The sequence below is a fragment of the Myotis nattereri genome (genome assembly GCF_964212035.1).
Source record: "Myotis nattereri genome assembly, chromosome: 1".
Classification (NCBI taxonomy): Eukaryota; Metazoa; Chordata; class Mammalia; order Chiroptera; family Vespertilionidae; genus Myotis; species Myotis nattereri.
Genome location: NC_138075.1, coordinates 60,121,840 through 60,140,705, shown reverse-complemented (window position 1 = coordinate 60,140,705; position 18,866 = coordinate 60,121,840). Strand labels below are relative to the sequence as shown.

At 36.0% G+C, this 18,866-nt stretch overlaps 2 protein-coding genes across 3 annotated transcripts in view; one reads left to right on the top strand and one right to left on the bottom strand.

The window, feature by feature from the left end:
* Positions 1–18,866, bottom strand: part of FAM227B (family with sequence similarity 227 member B) — a 178,236-nt gene that overhangs the window by 32,964 nt on the left and 126,406 nt on the right. The gene's annotated exons all lie outside the window — the stretch shown is intronic.
* Positions 4,001–18,866, top strand: part of FGF7 (fibroblast growth factor 7) — a 64,985-nt gene continuing 50,119 nt past the window's right edge. Inside the window, exons 1-2 of the mRNA XM_081109207.1 lie at positions 4,001–4,201; positions 4,782–5,327. Of these exons, the coding sequence (XP_080965333.1) occupies positions 5,042–5,327 (286 nt within the window). The 5' untranslated portion in view covers positions 4,001–4,201; positions 4,782–5,041. The remainder of the gene's footprint in view (positions 4,202–4,781; positions 5,328–18,866) is intronic.

Here is an 18,866-nt window from a genome sequence, read left to right as displayed (position 1 = left end):
TCGTTGTTGAAAAAGACATGCTCACTTTCAACACATGATCTGTATATTGACAGGTACCTCATTTGGTTAACTCCAAGTCACCCATCAAATTGCAGCTCTCTGAGGGCATGAGCAGGGGGTAGGGGATAATGTGGGGATAAGGACACATATGTAATATCTTAATCAATAAAAAATATATTAAAAAAACAAAACAAAAAAACCCCCAAATTGCAGCTCTCCTGGTATTATTGAAGGAAATGTTTCCCCACTGCCACCTATTGTAGACACTCACACCTTTCCTTTATACTACTTGTCCAAGATGGTCACTTTCTCTCATAAAATGAGAAATGCAAGGGAAAACTACAATAAAATAACATTTAATCTCTCAGATTAGTGCGATTGTAAAATGAATACAACTTCCTGGAGGGTAAATTGGCAATATTTAAATATCATTTGACCCAGAGAAATTCCAGAAATGGATCTCACGGATACATTTGCAAGTAAAAAATGACAGATTTATAACTTTTTTCTTTGCAGCATCTTTTTTTTTTTTTTTTTTTTTTGGTAATAGAGAAAGACTGGAAAAATTAAATGTTCATCACTTGTAGGCTAGTAAAACATACCATGATATATCCATTCAATGGAGTACTATGCAGTTGTTAAAAAGTAAAGAAATTTCCTAAATACTGAGATGAGAAGATTTTCCATTTTACTTAGTAAAAAAAATGCAAAATGCAGAACATTGTATATGGTATGTTGCCTTTTGTATAAAAAGAGAAAAAGCAAAGTAATATATACATATACATGTATTTAATTTATCTGCATATGCATAGGAAACTCTGGAAAGATACTCAAGAAACTAATAAAAATGATTACCTACATTTTGGGGAAAAGATTGTGCTGGGGTTCTTGTTCCAGCATCTAGAAGGGTTCAGCAATCTGGACAAGGGCTGTGTATAACTTAATAAAGAGTCCAGAGAGGAAACATAATTTTGAAAGGCATTTGGGGGTCAGAGGAGCCTAGCTAAAGTAACTAAGATCTCCTCGTCTCAGGACCCCTTGCTTTTTATTAACACAATCTGTCCTAAGGTGAGGTGGAGATATACACTTCAAAGGGTAGGGTTTTGTATACACAGTCCATTGTCAGAATGGAAGAATTTGCCTACAGCTGTTCAGGTGTTTGGCCAGTAGGAGGCAATAACATGTAGATTGAGATGACCTTAGCTGTGTGGCAGCAAGCATCAATTTATGCATCCCTTTCAGGTTTTGGGAAATGCCATCAGCCATTCCCAGATGATTCAGCCCTTGCTGAGTCCCCAAGTACCATCAACCTTTTGATGAAACTCTTGCAATTATGACATGCTGGAATTGGCTTCTGGCAGGATTGGAAGTAGGAGGATGAAGAATAGGATAGGATGTAAGAATAAAAGTGATGAAAATATTTAATGATGTGCTTCTGTATCAATTATATTATACATCACTATGCATGTGGCAAACATTTAAAATTCATTATTGAATGCAAATTAATTAAACAAAAGCAATTTTCTATTATTTATCTCTCCATGAAATAGGGATATAACAAAGGTTGCGCAAGCAAAACTAGGTGGTTGGTTATTACTTTAACAACTGCCTATATTTTCATTACAGTCACTGAATTAGATTCTCGTACTCTTTTTATATGTCATACCCCTAAATCAAACTAGACAAATGTTAGGCACTGTCTCCTTTTGAAGAACCCTAGGTGATAATCTTTACTTCCTAAGGTTATTTTTATTTTTAATTTTTAAGCATATTTATTTTTAAAGTCAATTTTTAAGGATAGATGCAAGAATCCTTTATTTTACAAATTTATAGAAGTCTTTCCAATTAAAAACGGAGTTAACTCAATCTGGAAACAATAAAAGAGACATTACTTCAAAATATTTCTGTGTTTAGCCTATCACTATATATACATTAAAATAAGAGCAATAAATATTTGTCAACATTATTACTATTAAGAATTTTGAAAACATAGAGGGTTAACCCATCTATACATAACATATGTTACTCTTGGTTTCTGGAGAATCCTTCTTGAAGTATAAGAACAATAAGGACATAAATGAGGTTCTTTATTACAGTCTTGGTGCTAGTGAAGCAGGTTGTGGGCCCATCTTGAATTAATTATTCTCCATTAAGGAAACTGATAATCAAATGATTTAAATATAGTTTCCTTGTTGAGATTAATTCTTTCATTAATATTACTGAAATTATATTTTCAAATCACAGAGTACAATGGCATCTAATGAACTTAAAGTGCATCGATCACAATCTCATACTTATTTTGCTTCCAAATTTATAATTAACCCTATATAGCAGATTTTCAGAAGGAACCAAGCACTCTTCACCAACATACTATCCATTTCTTTATTTAAGTCTTAAGTGTTTAATTAGAAAAATTTGACTTCTAATCTGTTGGTTTCTTAATTTAAAATCTGTAGGGTCAGTGTGGAACTGATTTAGAAGCTCTTGAATACCTTTACATGTGAACTGACAATAATTTTCATTTCTTTAGAGGTAATATCCAGGTCCTGGGAGTTCTAATCCTGTTCATTATCGTTGCCTATAAAACTAATGGGGTATGATTCAGAACACAGTAGCATCACACTTTCTTCCCTTCTTCTCTTTCTTCTTTTAGAGAAATGCATGATAGGATATTTTTTGCAGCAATCTAGCTTTCAACTATAGAAGGGCCCAAACTCCTCTGCCCTGATACACTTAATTTCAATATCTGGTGCTTCTACAGTAGGACCTGGGTACATTTAAACTATTCTATGCTCTTAATTCTGTTCCCTAAAAGCATATACACAAAGGGAAATCACATAATCCAATTGAAAGGACTTAGTTTCCTTATCCTATTTGGTCTACATGCACCACCTGGTGGTAAAGTAGTACATTTCAAATGCAGTGTGTGTGTGTGTGTGTGTGTGTGTGTGTGTCTTAAAATGGGAAAGAGAATTTTAATATACATTCTTAAATATTGATTTAGATTACCAATGCAATTATTCTGTGACAAATATCTAATAAAACACCAGAAAACAATTATATATATGCTAGAACAGAAAGTAAAGGGGAGAACACTTCATGCTAGAAAGTAAAATAGCTTTCTTATTTACATTAGCTATAACTCTTATAATTCCATCTATAAATTAACATTTATTTATTGTGATAATAGTCTTTTGAGGCAAGAGTCAAATACTGATAATCAATGTAAAACAATTTTCTTTATTTTTTATTTTTAAAAATCATAATTAAAAATTGTGTATCCTTTCCCTTATACAGTAGTTAAAGTTATAAGTCACAGAATTTTAAAACTATAAGGCACCATATAATCACTTAAACTAATATTACAAATGCAGCAGCTGAGACTCAGGAATGTTAAGTGACTTGTCCAAGGTCATATTTGTAATTAGAGGCCCAGCTCAAATAAGAACCCAGATCTTCTCATTTTCAGTCTAGAAATATAAGACATACAAATTATATGCATATACAATGGTGAAATATTTCTGTATGAAGGGATATATACCCTTGCCTCTGTAATATTGTACTTTAGGACATGAAGATGTGAGTAAATACGGATTAGTAGTTTTATTCTAACATTCTGAGTACCAGAGAATAATAGAAATACATGCATCATAGAGCTATGGAAAAATTTCTCTAACTATTGAAAAGTCCCTTATATATGTTCAAAGGAATATTTTTCAATTTATATACTACTGCTATGTTGTAAAGACGGTACAAAAACTTCCCTTTTCCCTTCTAACTGCTTCAGACTCGGAGAGCTGTTTCTACTAAGGAGATACCCACTTGTAGATTTAAGCATAAACCATGTTCATAGCTCCCTCTCATGACCATTGAATGAATATTATACAAGTCTCCTTTATTCTCGCTGTTGTATTCAACTAACAGCTCACTGGTTAAGTTTTAATTGCTTCCAATGAGGTCAGCAAAGGTATTTATCGAAAAGCCCTGAATAAAAGGCTCCACACACATACACACAAGCATACACGCACTCACACACACAGAGAAAATCCTCTTGCCTGTTGATTTATGGAAACAATTATGATTCTGCTGGAGAATTTCTCAGCTGAGAAGTAGTTTGTAGCTACAGTAGAGAGGCTCAAGTTGCAGAAGGCAGACAACAGACATGGAATTCTTGTGTATCCAGCTGTTATCAACAGAACAAGTAAGTTACTGTTATTTGTCTTTAAAAATAATGCTGAATGTTTTCTAGTAGTTTATCTCTTTCTCTGGTTTTAGTACTGAGGAGAAAAGTAAAGTTACCAGATTTTCAAGCCATATAATTATCTATAGTAATTTCACTGTAGAACTAACAGAATGAGAAGGTTGAAGCTCTCCAGAGCAATTCTGACATTTAACTTGAGAAGTGTGGGCAGTTCAGGAGAAAATAACTGATTAACCAAAACGTAAAAGCATATAACAAAGAGACCTAGGGAAAGCATTTTTACTTTGTTAAGAACTGAATTTAAACCAATAGCTCTAATAGCATGATGTTTCTTATCAAATAGAACTGGAATGATTGGTACAATCATATTTTGCTTTATCTCTACCAATGCATAACTTTTATACATTTACATATAGAATGGTAAACATGTTGGCATCCTATGAAGGCTGTTTTAAATGTACCTCCACAGTATACACCGCACTGTATGTTATAATACTATTTATCCACTGAGAGTTAGACATTCAATTTTTCATCTTCCTTTCTCCTCCTGTCCCTATTCTTAATCTCTCATTGCAAACAGAAATCAAGTAGCAAACAGCGTCACAGCAACTGAGCTTCCTACAACCTGTTTTTATAAGGATATACCCGCAGAGTAAAGGAGGAATCCTGTATTGTTATCAGGAACTAGGAGAAGGCTAACAAACTGGAAAGAGCAACTACTCTTTCTTAAATCAACCTACAGTTCACAGATAGGAAGAGGTCAATGACCTAGGAGCAATAATCAACTCAAGATTTAATTTTCATTATGTTATTCATGAACACCCGGAGCACTACACTATAATGCGCAAATGGATACTGACATGGATCCTGCCAACTTTGCTCTACAGTTCCTGCTTCCACATTATCTGTCTAGTGGGCACTATATCTTTAGCTTGCAATGACATGACTCCAGAGCAAATGGCTGCAAATGTGAACTGTTCCAGCCCTGAGCGACATACAAGAAGTTATGATTACATGGAAGGAGGGGATATAAGAGTGAGAAGACTCTTCTGTCGAACACAGTGGTATCTGAGAATTGATAAACGAGGCAAAGTCAAAGGCACCCAAGAGATGAAGAACAATTACAGTAAGTAATGTCTTTTATTTATAGCACTACTAATGAACCATAACAATCTTGGAAAAGCAAGTGACATGCTTTATGTTTCCTTTTACTTTTTGGAAAAAATTAAACCTCGTCTTTTAATTTCTCTAAATTTCGATAGCTGGACTGTGTTCCTAAAAACCTCCTGGAACAGGGCAAGTTTACTAATATAGTTTAACTGATAACACAAGTTAGTTTGAAAATATATTCTTCATATTCTAAGTTCAAAATGCTCATAAGTTAAGCAAAATATAAATGGTATTATTCACATTGAAATGTAATGTATCTGCTAGCAAAACTCATTATGAACACTAATAGAGTACTCAGTAAATAGTCACCATAAACCACTTATTAGTTTGAGGAACAGAGAATTTACTTTAAAAAATAATTTTATTTTCTTTGAAAGGATATTTCTGTGATGCAAAATACTTAGTCTATGTTCAAAAATGCATTCAGTGACTTGTACAATTGTGAATTGTTATAAAACAGAAGGAAGTCTGTGGTATCCTTATTTGTTCATGTCATAATGAGCTTGCATGTCATAATGTTTAATTATTTACCTAAGTAGAAAAATAGGTTCTTCCTAACATTTTATTTATATAAATCTTCTATGACATAGTTCTAAGGTACCTTAAGAGAAAGGTAAATGTGAAGGAAGAAATACAAGTGCGTTGGAAATATGTTAATTCCATGATTTTCAATTAATAAGCCTTAATTTTTCTCAAGAATCAGTTATTCATCTTGAAATATCAAGATTGGATTTATCATAGCATTAAATTTAATGGGATAAAATATATACCTCAACATATATATTAGAATTTAAAAGTCCCTGAGTAAAAATAAATTTTGTTTGTATTACTAGCACTTGAACAATGTTATTATTATATCATTTTATAATATCATGTGTTAAAGTCAATTGAAAAGGAATGCCTGGGGATGGTGGTGTAAACATTTGTCTAGGACAGTGCCAGGCTGGCCTAGTAAATATTTAAAACTTTTGTTGTTTATTTAATGAATGGCTTTCAGACTTCTTAGCTAATTTAACTATAATTGATATAGAATGTTAAGACCATTTTAATGGATTGTGAACAGTTGTGGTTTTATAATTACTGTTATTAATGAAGTTATCATGTTATCCTTAGAATACTGGTCTGATTATGCTGATGTTTAGCTAAGGAAATAACTATTTGGAGGAAAGTTATAACTATTTGTGGTTGGCCACTTTTATGTGAGCAACAGAATTTGGCCTATAATAAATTCATTTATAAGTTGAGATTATAATGGATAACAGAACCTGATGGCGAAGACTAGGTGAAGTTATAACACTTGGGTCCAACCCCTGTCTGTGAATGACTTTGGAACAATTTCTTACTTTTAAAAATTCTCAATTTTTCATCTGTAAGATGTGGAATATGTACAGATGATTTCCAATATATCTTCTAGTTTATAGCCTATTTTATTTTAAACCACAGAAATTATATAACATAAATGTGGGAAATGTAAGTACTCATAATTATCACACACACTGAATGAGATGAAAGTGATATTATCTCAATGGTAAGAATGAGCTGTCAGAACTAATTGAAAATTGTAGTAGTAAGTGTCTTAAACTTAAACCCTGTGGAATTCTTCTATATGCTGACTAACTCCTTTTGAATGCTTTTGTCAAATAATAAAAAAGTGAAAAATTAGATATAAAATCCAGTAAAAATGAATAATATATATAATTATTTGGGATAAAAATATCTACAACTGGAATACATTTACATATGTAAGTTTTATTTATGTTAAAATTTCTTAAAACCATGAAACATAGGCACTTGTAAATATATACACAAAATGCTAAAGTTATTTTGTAGTCTGAAATACAATGTAGCATAAACCTTGAGTAATCATAAAGCCACTCTGATAAGCCATTTCTCCTCTAACACTAACTAATTCTGCAGTAAGAAATAAAGAAAAAGAAATGAAGTGACCTCAGGATATTAATGGGTCTTGAAGGACTGCTTACTTTACCAGTATTAAGCATAGCTACTCATAAGAATGTAGTTTATAAGATATTGCTGAGATAATGGATTGGAGTGAGTAGAGGAGGTGGAAAATCTGGATGGATACTTCTGATTTCAGAAGGTGTTGGGCTGGGGTAGGTGGATGGAAAGCCAGAAGGAAGAGAAGGGGGAATGGTAGGGAGCAGGATATGATAGCTCATGTCTCATATCTTTAGGTAATTTAAAAAGTTACGTAAGCTACCCTGGGTTGTGAAGATCTCATTTCACTCTATCTTACTATAGTGGTGTCTTGTGAAATATATTACATTTATATTAGAATGAAATCGCAGAAAAAGCGTACCAAGGAACCCAATAGAAATAAGACGTATTAGTAGACATATAAGCAAGACCCAACTGTGTAAATGTAGGAACCCATGAGAGGCCAAGAGATGCTGGACCACATTTTGAGTCTTCAGTGGAGAGAAGCTGTTGCTGGAGACCTGGTCCTGAGGCTGCATACCATCATCACCCAGGAGACAAGAAGCCTCTCCTCTCCACTTGCTCTCTCTGGTGGCTCCACATTTAGCCTCACAGTAGGCTTCCAGGTGATGAAACTAGAACTTGAACTAATACTGATAAAAGGGTAATATAAGCTTAAAATGCCCCCACCTCACAAGTAGAATACATATGCTGTTGTGCAGTGAAGCATTAATACCAACAAAAAGGGCCTGGCGATGGATGGTCAATGCTTCCACCGCTCTTGTCAGAGCTCTCCCCTGGGAGACAGGCCAGAGGGTGAATTTAGACAATTGTTGGACCAGGCAACCCATCAGCAGACAGAAGCAATCACTCTACACCTGACAGAAATAACACTGCTGTTTAAGTTGGGAATTGAGGTGCCGAATGAGAGATGGCAGCAGTGCACTGGGAACCGGCACCCGCCCTGAGAGACAGATGTGGAACAGAGCTCAGTCTCTCAGGATGGTCTCCTTCCTTTAGGCATCCAATTACTTAAAAGTTTTGCCTTTCCCAGCAATGGTCAATATCCTTTTAAGAAAAGAAAAATCCTGAATTGTCATACAGCACCGATCCAAAAAAAAGTATGCCTTACTGGTTATAGTTAAGGTCCATAGCAAGAAAAGGGTTAGCCATTCTGAAAACTGGCCAGTGATTTGGCAATACTCTCTTTTGGATTGTTAGACTGTAACGGGATATGGCCTAACAATTGGCAAAAAGCAAATAAACACAGTGCTGTTGGATTTGACTTTGGCTACAAAATCTTCAGCGACTCAATTGTCAACAATTCTTTGGATAAGCTCCTAATCAACAATAATCTCTGCTAGTAGCTACCAAACATACACATCACCTCTAAATATGGCAAACTTGCCTGTGCTCCAAACAGTTCTGAGCAAGTTAACTCAAAGAACAATAATTCACATAGCCAAAGTAAAAAATAAGAAAACCAGGACAACTCCACCTTTAAAAAATAGATAATGAGGAACATAGCCATGGAGTTGAACCAACATCCTAGAATTACTGACAAAATGGAATCCTGTAGAACTGATGACCTGTAGTCCCTTAAGTAAATTGTCAAGGCTCTAAGTTTTTGGAGATGGATAAAATTCTGTGGGACAGATTTGAAAATATTAGCTACTTTTGAAAAGTCTAATATTCAAGATTGTTTTTCATCTTATAGGCTCCCTCTTTTGTGGGCTAATGCAAGTGCCTGGCACTTATGAAGTCCTAATAATTTATTGCCACAGGTACATCTCTTAGTTATTTTGTAAGGTCTCACCTATCAGTTTCATTCTCTACCAACCCAGAGCATCTGAATATGTGTTTTCCCTCGTTACTCAGCTGTGTCACAACTCTTCAGCCTATAGTTTCAGAGCAATCAGAGACATAAGTAAACTGGAGAGAATGCAAGAAGCCAGCTTTTAGACATATGGAAGGGTTTCTTTTTCTACACTTTTCTATTTATCAGCCTTGGCTAAATATTGCAATCAGTTGGGGAACTTTAAAAAAAATACTGATGTCAGGTCCTACCCACAAAGATTTTCATTAAATTGATTGGGGGCGCAGCCTGGGCATCGAGAATTTTGCTCCCCAGATAACTCTGACATGTTGCCAAAGCTGAGAAAGACGGGGCTGAGGGATCACACTAGATCACTGGGGAAACCACGCACAGCTCAGTTATATCAGAATCTCAAGAAGGTGGGGAGGACCGAGGTATTAATGTTGGTTAAAGCTCTCTGGTGATTTTATTGCGCAGGAAAGGTTGAAAACCACTAACTAATGGAACCAAAGGTTCTAATTCAGCCTGAATCTCCTCAGGTGTCCCAGGAATATTTTTTGTACCCTTGGAGGGCTCCAGAGGTAACTTATCCTGCACCATTTTGAAATGGATTTATTAAGGACGTTCTCCTGGGTCCATTTGAACTCTGACAAATCTCAGGGGTTTCAGCATCTGGAGAACTGGCCTGGAAGTGCACGTGATGACAGCTCTAAAGCTGCTATGTAAAAAGGTTTCTTTGGGGAGTGAGTTGGTTGCAGAGATAGCAGGTCCTGTGCCACAGTCACATGATGACAGGCAGGTCCGAGTCTCTCTGACACCTTAAAGCGGTGCTGCAGCAGAGCACCTGCAGTACAGGCATCAGTGCCAGCTCACCTGGCACTTAAATGAGCCACTTACGGCTAGGAACCCTGGTGCCCCCAAATTAAGGTGTCACCTCCTTTGGCCGCCCCACAGAGTCCAAAGCAGTGATTGAAAGAGACAACTTCCAGTCTAGAAAACCCAGGGGGAAAGAAACTACAAGCCTAGAGGGTCCATCCAGGTTAGTGAAAAGGATATGAAGCTAGAGGTTTGTTCCCTTTGTAAGTATCGGATTAAGGCAACATTTTCATGTTTGGAAGGATCCTAGCCTTCTTCCTCTGTATCAAGTAATTTTGGGTAGCACAGTAAGTTCTTTTACATCACTATGAAATAAGGTATTTTAAGTTCACATATGGCATGTAGAAGAAAAGGCAGGAATTGTGTATGGCTAAGTAATAAGCAAAAAAACCTCCTTAAATGAAATAGTTTTTCATGTGCTTTCCTTTCCTAAACCATACCTAATCTTTCATGAAACACACACACACACAGAATTTATTGAGGTATGACTGACATACAAAAAGCTGTACTTATTTAATGTATACAACTTGATGAATTTGGGGGTGAACGTACATCAGCGAAATCAACAGCACAACATATCCACCACTTCCAAAAGTTTCCTCCTGTTCTTTTTATTTATAATAATAATAATTTTTGTGACAAGAATACTTAACATAAGATTTATTCTCTTAGCAATATTTATGTATACAGTACAATAGTGTAAACTATAGGCACTACACTGTACAGATCGCTTAAACCTGTTCATCTTTTGTAACTGAAACTTGATACCCTTTGACAATACCTCTCTGTTTCTGCTCCCCAAGCCCTAACAACCACCATTCTACTCTCTGCTTCTATGAGTTTGACTATTTTAGATTCAGCCTATAAGTGGTATCATGCAGTATTTGCCCTTCTGTGTCTGGTTTATTTCAGTTAGCCTAGTGTCGTCCCAGTTCACATACAATCTTTCCACATGCAGGATGGGTTGGAAAATGAAGGTCCTCTGCCTTTTACATAGTTCTGAAAGCCACAATAAAGAGTCCCTGAACATTTAACTTGACCATGATTCATCTCTGCATTTCAGAGTCTACCTGAGATTCTCTATCTAACTTAGAGAAGCCATACCAAATTCACTAACCAAACAAATATCATTCAAGTTAGCTAGTTCTTTTTTCAAAAATATATATTTTATTGATTTTTTACACAGAGGAAGGGAGAGGGATAGAGAGTTAGAAACATCGATGAGAGAGAAACATCAATCAGCTGCCTCCTGCACACCCCCTACTGGGGATGTGCCCGCAACCAAGGTACATGCACTTGACCAGAATCGAACCTGGGGCCCTTCAGTCTGCAGGCCGACACTCTATCCAATGAGCCAAACCGGTTAGGGCTCAAGTTAGCTAGTTTTGAACAGATGTGTATAGTACTATCTAAAGACAAAGGGATTGGGGTGGGAAAGGAGAGAGGAGTTATTCAATATGCACTTCCAGGTAAAACTTCCCTTTTAAATGGACGACACCATTCTCAGAGGGAACAGGGTTGATGTATATTGGGGAAGAACAGGGTCTGGAGGATCCTCTCCACTTGCTTTGGTCAATTCCCTGCAGAGGAATGTAATCACTTCTACTGGGGTGAGCGTTGAGTCCTTGACAAAGCCATTAGCAAGTGTCTTGTTAAGAATAAACAGGAAGAAAATATCTGTTTGTGAACAGGAGACAAAAAGGCGAGCGAGGAGAGGAAAAGGAACTTTACATAAAACGTAATGGATTTTGCATTTTAAATTTAGAGAATTTAAGTACAAAAGATTTTCCTAAAATGTAGCTCTACTAACTTTTTGATGTACTTAAACATAAGGGCAATGGAATTCAATAGATTGATAAGATAGTAGTGGGAGGATTTCTGAGATCAAAACAAACAAAAACAAAATAGTATGCAGAGGGGTTAATATGATAATAAGACTATTGCAGATGTTACTCAAATAGAAGGCTTGAATCTACTAGTTAAATTTGTGCCCCAAACTGTAATAATCTTTGCATATTTATCAGGACAATTCCAAAACTGACTTTATTTTTATGATGTAAGACAGTAGAGATGAAGTGTATTTAAACATCCTTAAATACCATATTTGTCAGGTTCTATTAAAAGCTATTATAATACTTTCCATGTACCTGCCTATTTGAACTTTAGATGTAATTGTAGATAATGTTGAAAAAATGATTTGAGATGAAATTCAGAATCAATACAGATCTTTCCTTTTCCTCCCCAAATATTTTTAATTGGTTTTTAGAAAGAGAGGAAGGGAGAGGGATAGAAAGATAGAAACATCAATGAAACAGGAACATCATCAATTGACTGCTTCCTGCACACACCCCCCACCCCCCTGCCCCCTGCCTTCTGAGGATTGAGCCCACAACCTAAGCATGTGCCTTGACCTGGAGTAGAACCAGTGACCTCTTGGTTCCTGGGTCAATGCTCAATCACTGAGCCACACCGGCTAGGCAATGCAGATCTTTCTTAACGCAGCAATTTCAAACTTTGTTTCTTAGATCACTAGTGTTCCTGCAGATATTAATGGTGCTTCCTGCAGCACAATTTCCATGGCTAACCGAGTGAGAAATACTAAGTTAGTTGAACAAGCTTTTCACCAAATAAATTCTCTAAGCCTATACCACACTAATATGAATTACAAAACTCTAGGAGAAGACTATATATGATTTTCCAAATTTATTTGACAACAGACCACACACAACCCTCTCACCCTCCTCACTCTCACCCTTGATTGGGTAAAACATTTAAATTTCATTACATTGAAAAGTGAGAGCTACTGGATCTATCTATTGTGTAGTAAAGAACTAAAATCAAGCTTCCACTCAGTTGTTTGTTCCAAATTAAAAGGCTATAAGATTGATCTGAGCAGTATTTTAAGAATGACATTGAACCAAGAATTTGTGCCAAAGTCAGGAGCCATGTTTTGGATTATTAGGGTAATATTTAGGGTATGGATGCTGGGCTGAAATCCAGAGATTTGCAGTAAGATTTAAACCTACTTTAAAGATCTTTCTGGGTTCTGAGCAACTTTAAAGAATCATTCTCCTAATTTGAAATGATGCCCAATACCTATTATTTGGGCAACCTAGAAACCAACTCCAAACTAGAAACATTTTAGGATTCCAATATGATTGAAAATTTCTTATCTTATGTACCTGAAAACAAGAAACTTTTGCTTTATTATTCAAAAAAGCAGTTTGAGCAAAAGCTGAAGTTCTTTCAATTGTACCAATAAAGAACAAATTTCATTTACTGGCCAAAAACTAGAAATGTGAAATTTAGCATACCCTAGAGGGAGGATTGCAAATTTAATGAATTAATTGCAATATCATTTGAACAGGTCACTTACTGAAGATTGTAAATAGAATTGTCCTTCTAGCCATACACAGCACATTTGCCTTGTCTTATGGTTCTTTACGCTTGCATTTGGCAATGCCACTAGGATGCCAGTTCTGGAATGATTAAGTATCATGTCTTACTCTTCCTTCTATCTCCCAATGAAAGAATAGCACTCAGTCCAATGTAAGAGGTGGGAGAAGAGAGAAGGATTGGCAATCACTCAGTATTTCTCCCTTAAGTTTTTACACATCTAAAACTAGTTACAAGTAAGAAATAGATTACTAAGTTATCATCAAAATTTGATGGGGACAAGAATTAAAGCTTTGCTGAAATAAAAGAGAAGTGCACCGCTCTTCTTTTTTATTCTCTATCATTAAAAATGTCTTGGCCTCTATAACCTATTTGACTTAGTGTTTTTTAGGTAATTTCAAGGAACTAGTGAATAAGTTTTATTGTAGAGGCCAAGGATCTAAGCATGTACAGTTACCACTGGTGATACAAGAATGGTGATTGGCAGGGCATGGTAAAGACAAATCCTGGAAGAGCTATGGCCCTCTTCAATACCCATTCTTATTCTCATATGACTATCAACTAATCCCTGTATATCAAAAACTATATAAAGAAAAATATAATTCATAGTTGACATTGACTTAAGGAATATCTGCATTAAAAAAAGAGAGGAAAAAGTCTTTAAGAATTAAATGAGCTATACTGGTAAAAAAACAAGCAGTGGGCTATTAATTTTAGTAGGGATCTGCCTACTTATTAGCACTTATAAGATTGGTCCTGGACTTGGTGAGCAATGTTGAAGGGAGAAGAGGACATGTATGTAGGGATAAAGAGCTGGGGAGAAGTGCCAAGTTGGTGAATACAGTATGAATTTGTTTTAGTGCCAGCAGCCTGATTCTTGGAGAGTCTCTTGGTGTCCTGTTGTGTCTCTAACTGGACTTCTGACCACAGGCTTGGCAAGTCTGGTAAATACTGAGGCAGTAATCATAGGGAGTTCACCTGTAGGCAGTGGACAGCTTTCTCCCTGTGTGCTTGAATAATGAAGATATCATGTAAAACTTTGAAAGGTTGGTGACTGCTTTTTTCAGTTTTTTACTAATTCAATAAATAATCATTGATACTTCCCTATGCCAGACTGATGCTTCAGTAGTAAGTAGTAAATAGTAGTTAAGTCCATAATCCATGTTTTTAGAGAATTAGCAGTTTAGTTGGGGGTGGAGGGAGAACTATGAGTCAGAGGAGGAAAGTGGAGAGCATATTAGGGGTTGCCTAAATCAAATTGAGGAGGGTAGCATGGAATTCTTTTCTGAAAGAAAAATGACCTGAAGAAAAATCAGAATGAAAGAGCAAACAAATGTATTACCTTCAGAGGACATACTTTGTGCAGATGATTGGTAATAAGAGAGTACTGAAAGGTTGGGAAATGGAAAGTGACTTAATATCTTTGTAGGTATCAATATTAAGCTCACAAAGATAATCTTTTTTTTTCTATTCAAAATATGAGAAAAATACTTGACCTTTATTAACTTTCAGACTTTTTCTGGTTGCCCTGTTTACTAAAAATGGCTATTTCCTTTAAAAGGTAACATTTTTGAAGGCATAATTTAAGTTGGAATGGTAAACATAAATTAAATTAGAATAATACTGATTTTCTGGATAACTGCATATTTTTCTCTTTTTAATACCTTTTTTATCTTTGATCATAATTACAACCTGCTTAAATCAACTATTTACAGATACTCATTGTAAAAGCTACATTACCCTTATGGAGGACTCTCCTCTCCCATAATAGTTTCTAAAAAAGTGAGAGAAACAATGGTTTTGAGGAATATGTTTAGCCTTTTAATGACAAAGTTATGGAGGTTGTCTGCCACATTTTTTAAGATAAGACATTATCATTAGAGTTGGACCACCTGTTTCAGCTATTTAACTGGACACTCAGTAGTCAAGCAGCTGGCATAGTTTTACTCCCTGTAAATCATGAAGTAGGGAATGAGCTGAGATGTTTTTCTACTGAGATAAATCTACTGAAGTCTCTCTGTTTCTAAGAAATTGTGCTCAATCCTCTTTCTGCATAAATAATGCATAAAATAAAGTTGGGTGTTTAGTAGACATACAAAGGTGCTATACACTTTGAAAAGATTCTGGCCAAACTTGGTCTTCAAATTTTCTAAATGTCTTGAAGTTGATCAGATATTGAATAATAATTCATTCCCAAAGAAGACAAGCATAAATCTATATATCATGGTTGTTGAGTTGTACTTGAACTTAAAATTTATGATGTTTTAAAGTATTATTTAATATCATTATTAAAATTACTGCAATGTGTAGAAATAAATTTTGTTTGTTTTTGTCATAAATTGTCTAATTTAGTCTATGTAAAATTGCACAATGTACAACTGGGGACATTTTTATTGAGCTAAATAGATGTAATTCTTTTAAAATACATATGTCAATATTAAAATTGGTGCAATTGGACACTTCATTCCATTTTAATTATTTCTCAAAATACCTCTTTGTTGTAAGCTTGCAATCCCCATTACTCCATTTCACTGAAGAAAAGACCCCTTGGAGATTGACTGGTTTGATAAGTTTGCTAGTGTACAAGTTCTAGTTTTAAAATTATATATAGGCCTGTTTTGCTTCTTATTTAGGCATTGTTAACTTTAATTAAGAAAGATTAGTCTTCAAAGTTAGCTGATAATTGAAATGATCATATCAAAATTTCTGTTTGAAATGATTGCTTTCTGGAAATATTTGATGGTTAGTTAACTTACAAAGAGTAGACACTGAATAGTAGGCCCAATGAATTCGCTGTGTGATGAACATGCTTATGCATTAAAGAGCAACAAGTTCATATTCAGAATACTCCTTTAAACCTCCCAGTTTCCTTAACGCCAACACAAGTTATTAAGAGACTTGGAAGGGGAAGAAGCGAGGCATTTTTTTTTTGTTGTTGTTGTTGTTAATCCTCACCCGAGGATATTTTTCCCATTGATTTTTAGATAGAGTGGAAGGGAGGGAGGGAGGGAGGAAGAAGAGAAGGAGAAGGAGGGGAGAGGAATAGAAAGGAGAGGGGAGAGAGGAGAGAGAAAGAGAGAGAGAAGAGAGAGAGAGAGGTCAATGTGAGAGGAAGAGACACATTGATTGGTTGCTTCCTGCACATGCCTGAACTGGGGCCTGGGATAGAACCTGCAACCAGGTACATGCCCTTGACTGGGAACCGAACCCTCCCTCCACCCTTTGTTGCATGGGCCGATGCTCTAACCATTAAATCACCCAAGCCAGAGCGAAGTGAGGCATTTTTACGTAACATTTCACTCCAGAATAAAAACACAGGCCATTTATATTATTTTAAGATAATAAGAACAACTACTTTAAGAGGTAAACATATTAAGTGGTTATTATGTACCTGGCCCTATGGACACTTTATATATATTATCAAATTTCTAATCATCACAGAACACTTAAGGTTGTAGAGTTATCCTCACTTTGCAGAGGGGGCAACTTTGGCTCACAGAGTTAAGTAACTTGCTCTTGGTTTCATAGCTAGTAACTGTCAGAGTTGGGATGTGAACCCAGGAGGGTTTAACTCCAAAGCATAATTTTAGTTTTCACCACATGTCACTGGCGTTATTAAAATATCACCTATTAATTTGCACCATGTAGTGGGATAATTTGTATGTGAAGAACTATAAACAGCTGACATTTTCTTCTCTGTAATATGACATAATGAGCAGTTGGCATTATCTTTTTATCATTAAATAAAAACTTGACTCCAACTTTCCTTGTACACAACATCTCCATCTGCCTTCCTCTGAGCTGGCATAGAACTTTTAGTTTATTTTGCTAACAAATTGCTAGAGATGCCACAAAATTTAAGTTAGTTGTATTTTAAACATGTTTCTGTTATTTATTAAAAATATTTATACTTCTGTTAATTGTCCTCAATTGTTATAGAATATATAGATATGTACAATTTAATTTTAGAGAATAAATCCATTATTTTTAGGAGTACAGCCAGATAGTTTCCCTCTCCAAAGGCCACTAAATCCAAACAGAACAAACACAAAAACAAATAAAAGAAACAGCAGAGAGTGTTCTAACAAGCACTTCTGAAGGATAGTTGGAAAAAAAATAGTTTATTGGCAAATTGGTTCTTTCTTTGGTCCATGATTATTATGTTCTCAATTTATTTCTAATCCCCTTAGAACTTTGCCCAATTAAAAGAAAAAGGCAAAAGAAAGGGAATAAAAATGACGGGTTAGAGCGAAGACATTATATCTGGGTAAATCATATATCTCTGTTTCTCTCTCCCCCCCCCCCCCCCTGAGAATTAGACATATGCATTATTTGTGACTGATTGACTTGAGTTTCTTTCAACATCTTAAAAAAATCTTGGAATGCTTGTATTTTGAAAGTTGCAGTGCCTCTTTCCAGAAACTAGAATACTATATCCTGTATTGCAATACTGATTGAGCATATATTGTGTGCTATGTACTGTGGCTACATAGAAAAATATGGAAAAGATCCACTATTTGGAAAATTTCAGCCCACTTGGAAGACCAACACCAAAGACTCAATTTTAATAGAATGTGGTATGTGATAAAGATATGTTCAGGAAGAAGTTAGGAGGTCATAGTGAAGGGCCAATCACAGAACCAGGGAGAGACTGAGCAAGACTTTTGAAGGACCTTATACATTTGAACTGTATACATCTTGAAGAGTTAGTGGGAGTGAACCAGGCTAGCTAGAAGGGGATAGGGAATGGGGAATGAATAAGAATAAAGGGCACTTCTTCCTGGCAATAGTACATGTGGAAAACTGAATGGTGTGTCAGTAGGTATGTGTGGGAATTAGTGTTTCAGGAGTATCAAATTCAAAGTAGGAATCAGGGAGAGATGAGACTACAGTCCATTTTAGGGAACATGTACTTTATCCTTATCTATCTAAAGAAAGAGATAATATGCAAATTAGGCTGGGATGCTGTAACGGTCACAACCAGCTCAGGAGGAGGGGCCTGGTGTGGGCCCAGAGCCTGAGAGAACAACAGACAGGCTGGTCCGCGCCCAGCCCCGGAGCTGGAGAGAACAACACACAGGGGGGCTGGCTCCCAGCCCCAGCCCCATGGCCGTGGCTGGGGGCCGGGTTCAATTCTGATCAAGGGCATGTACCTAGGTTGCAGGCTCCTCCCTGGTGGGGCCCAGGTCAGGGCTCATGCAGGAGGCAACCACTTGAAGTGTGCCTCTAACACTGATGTTTCTCTCTGTCTTTCCCTCTCTCTTCCAAGCTCTCTAAAAATCAATGGGAAAATATCCTCATGTGAGGATAAAAAGAAAGAAAGAAAGAAATGTCATATGAAAGAGACATCTTGAAAATGCCTAAAGAAAGTTGTCATTTTTTTGTAGTGAAGGGACTGGAGTCCATGTTGATGAAAACACCTTGGCGGCTGTGGCAGCCGGCAGTGGCAGCAGCAGCAGGGTGATGGGA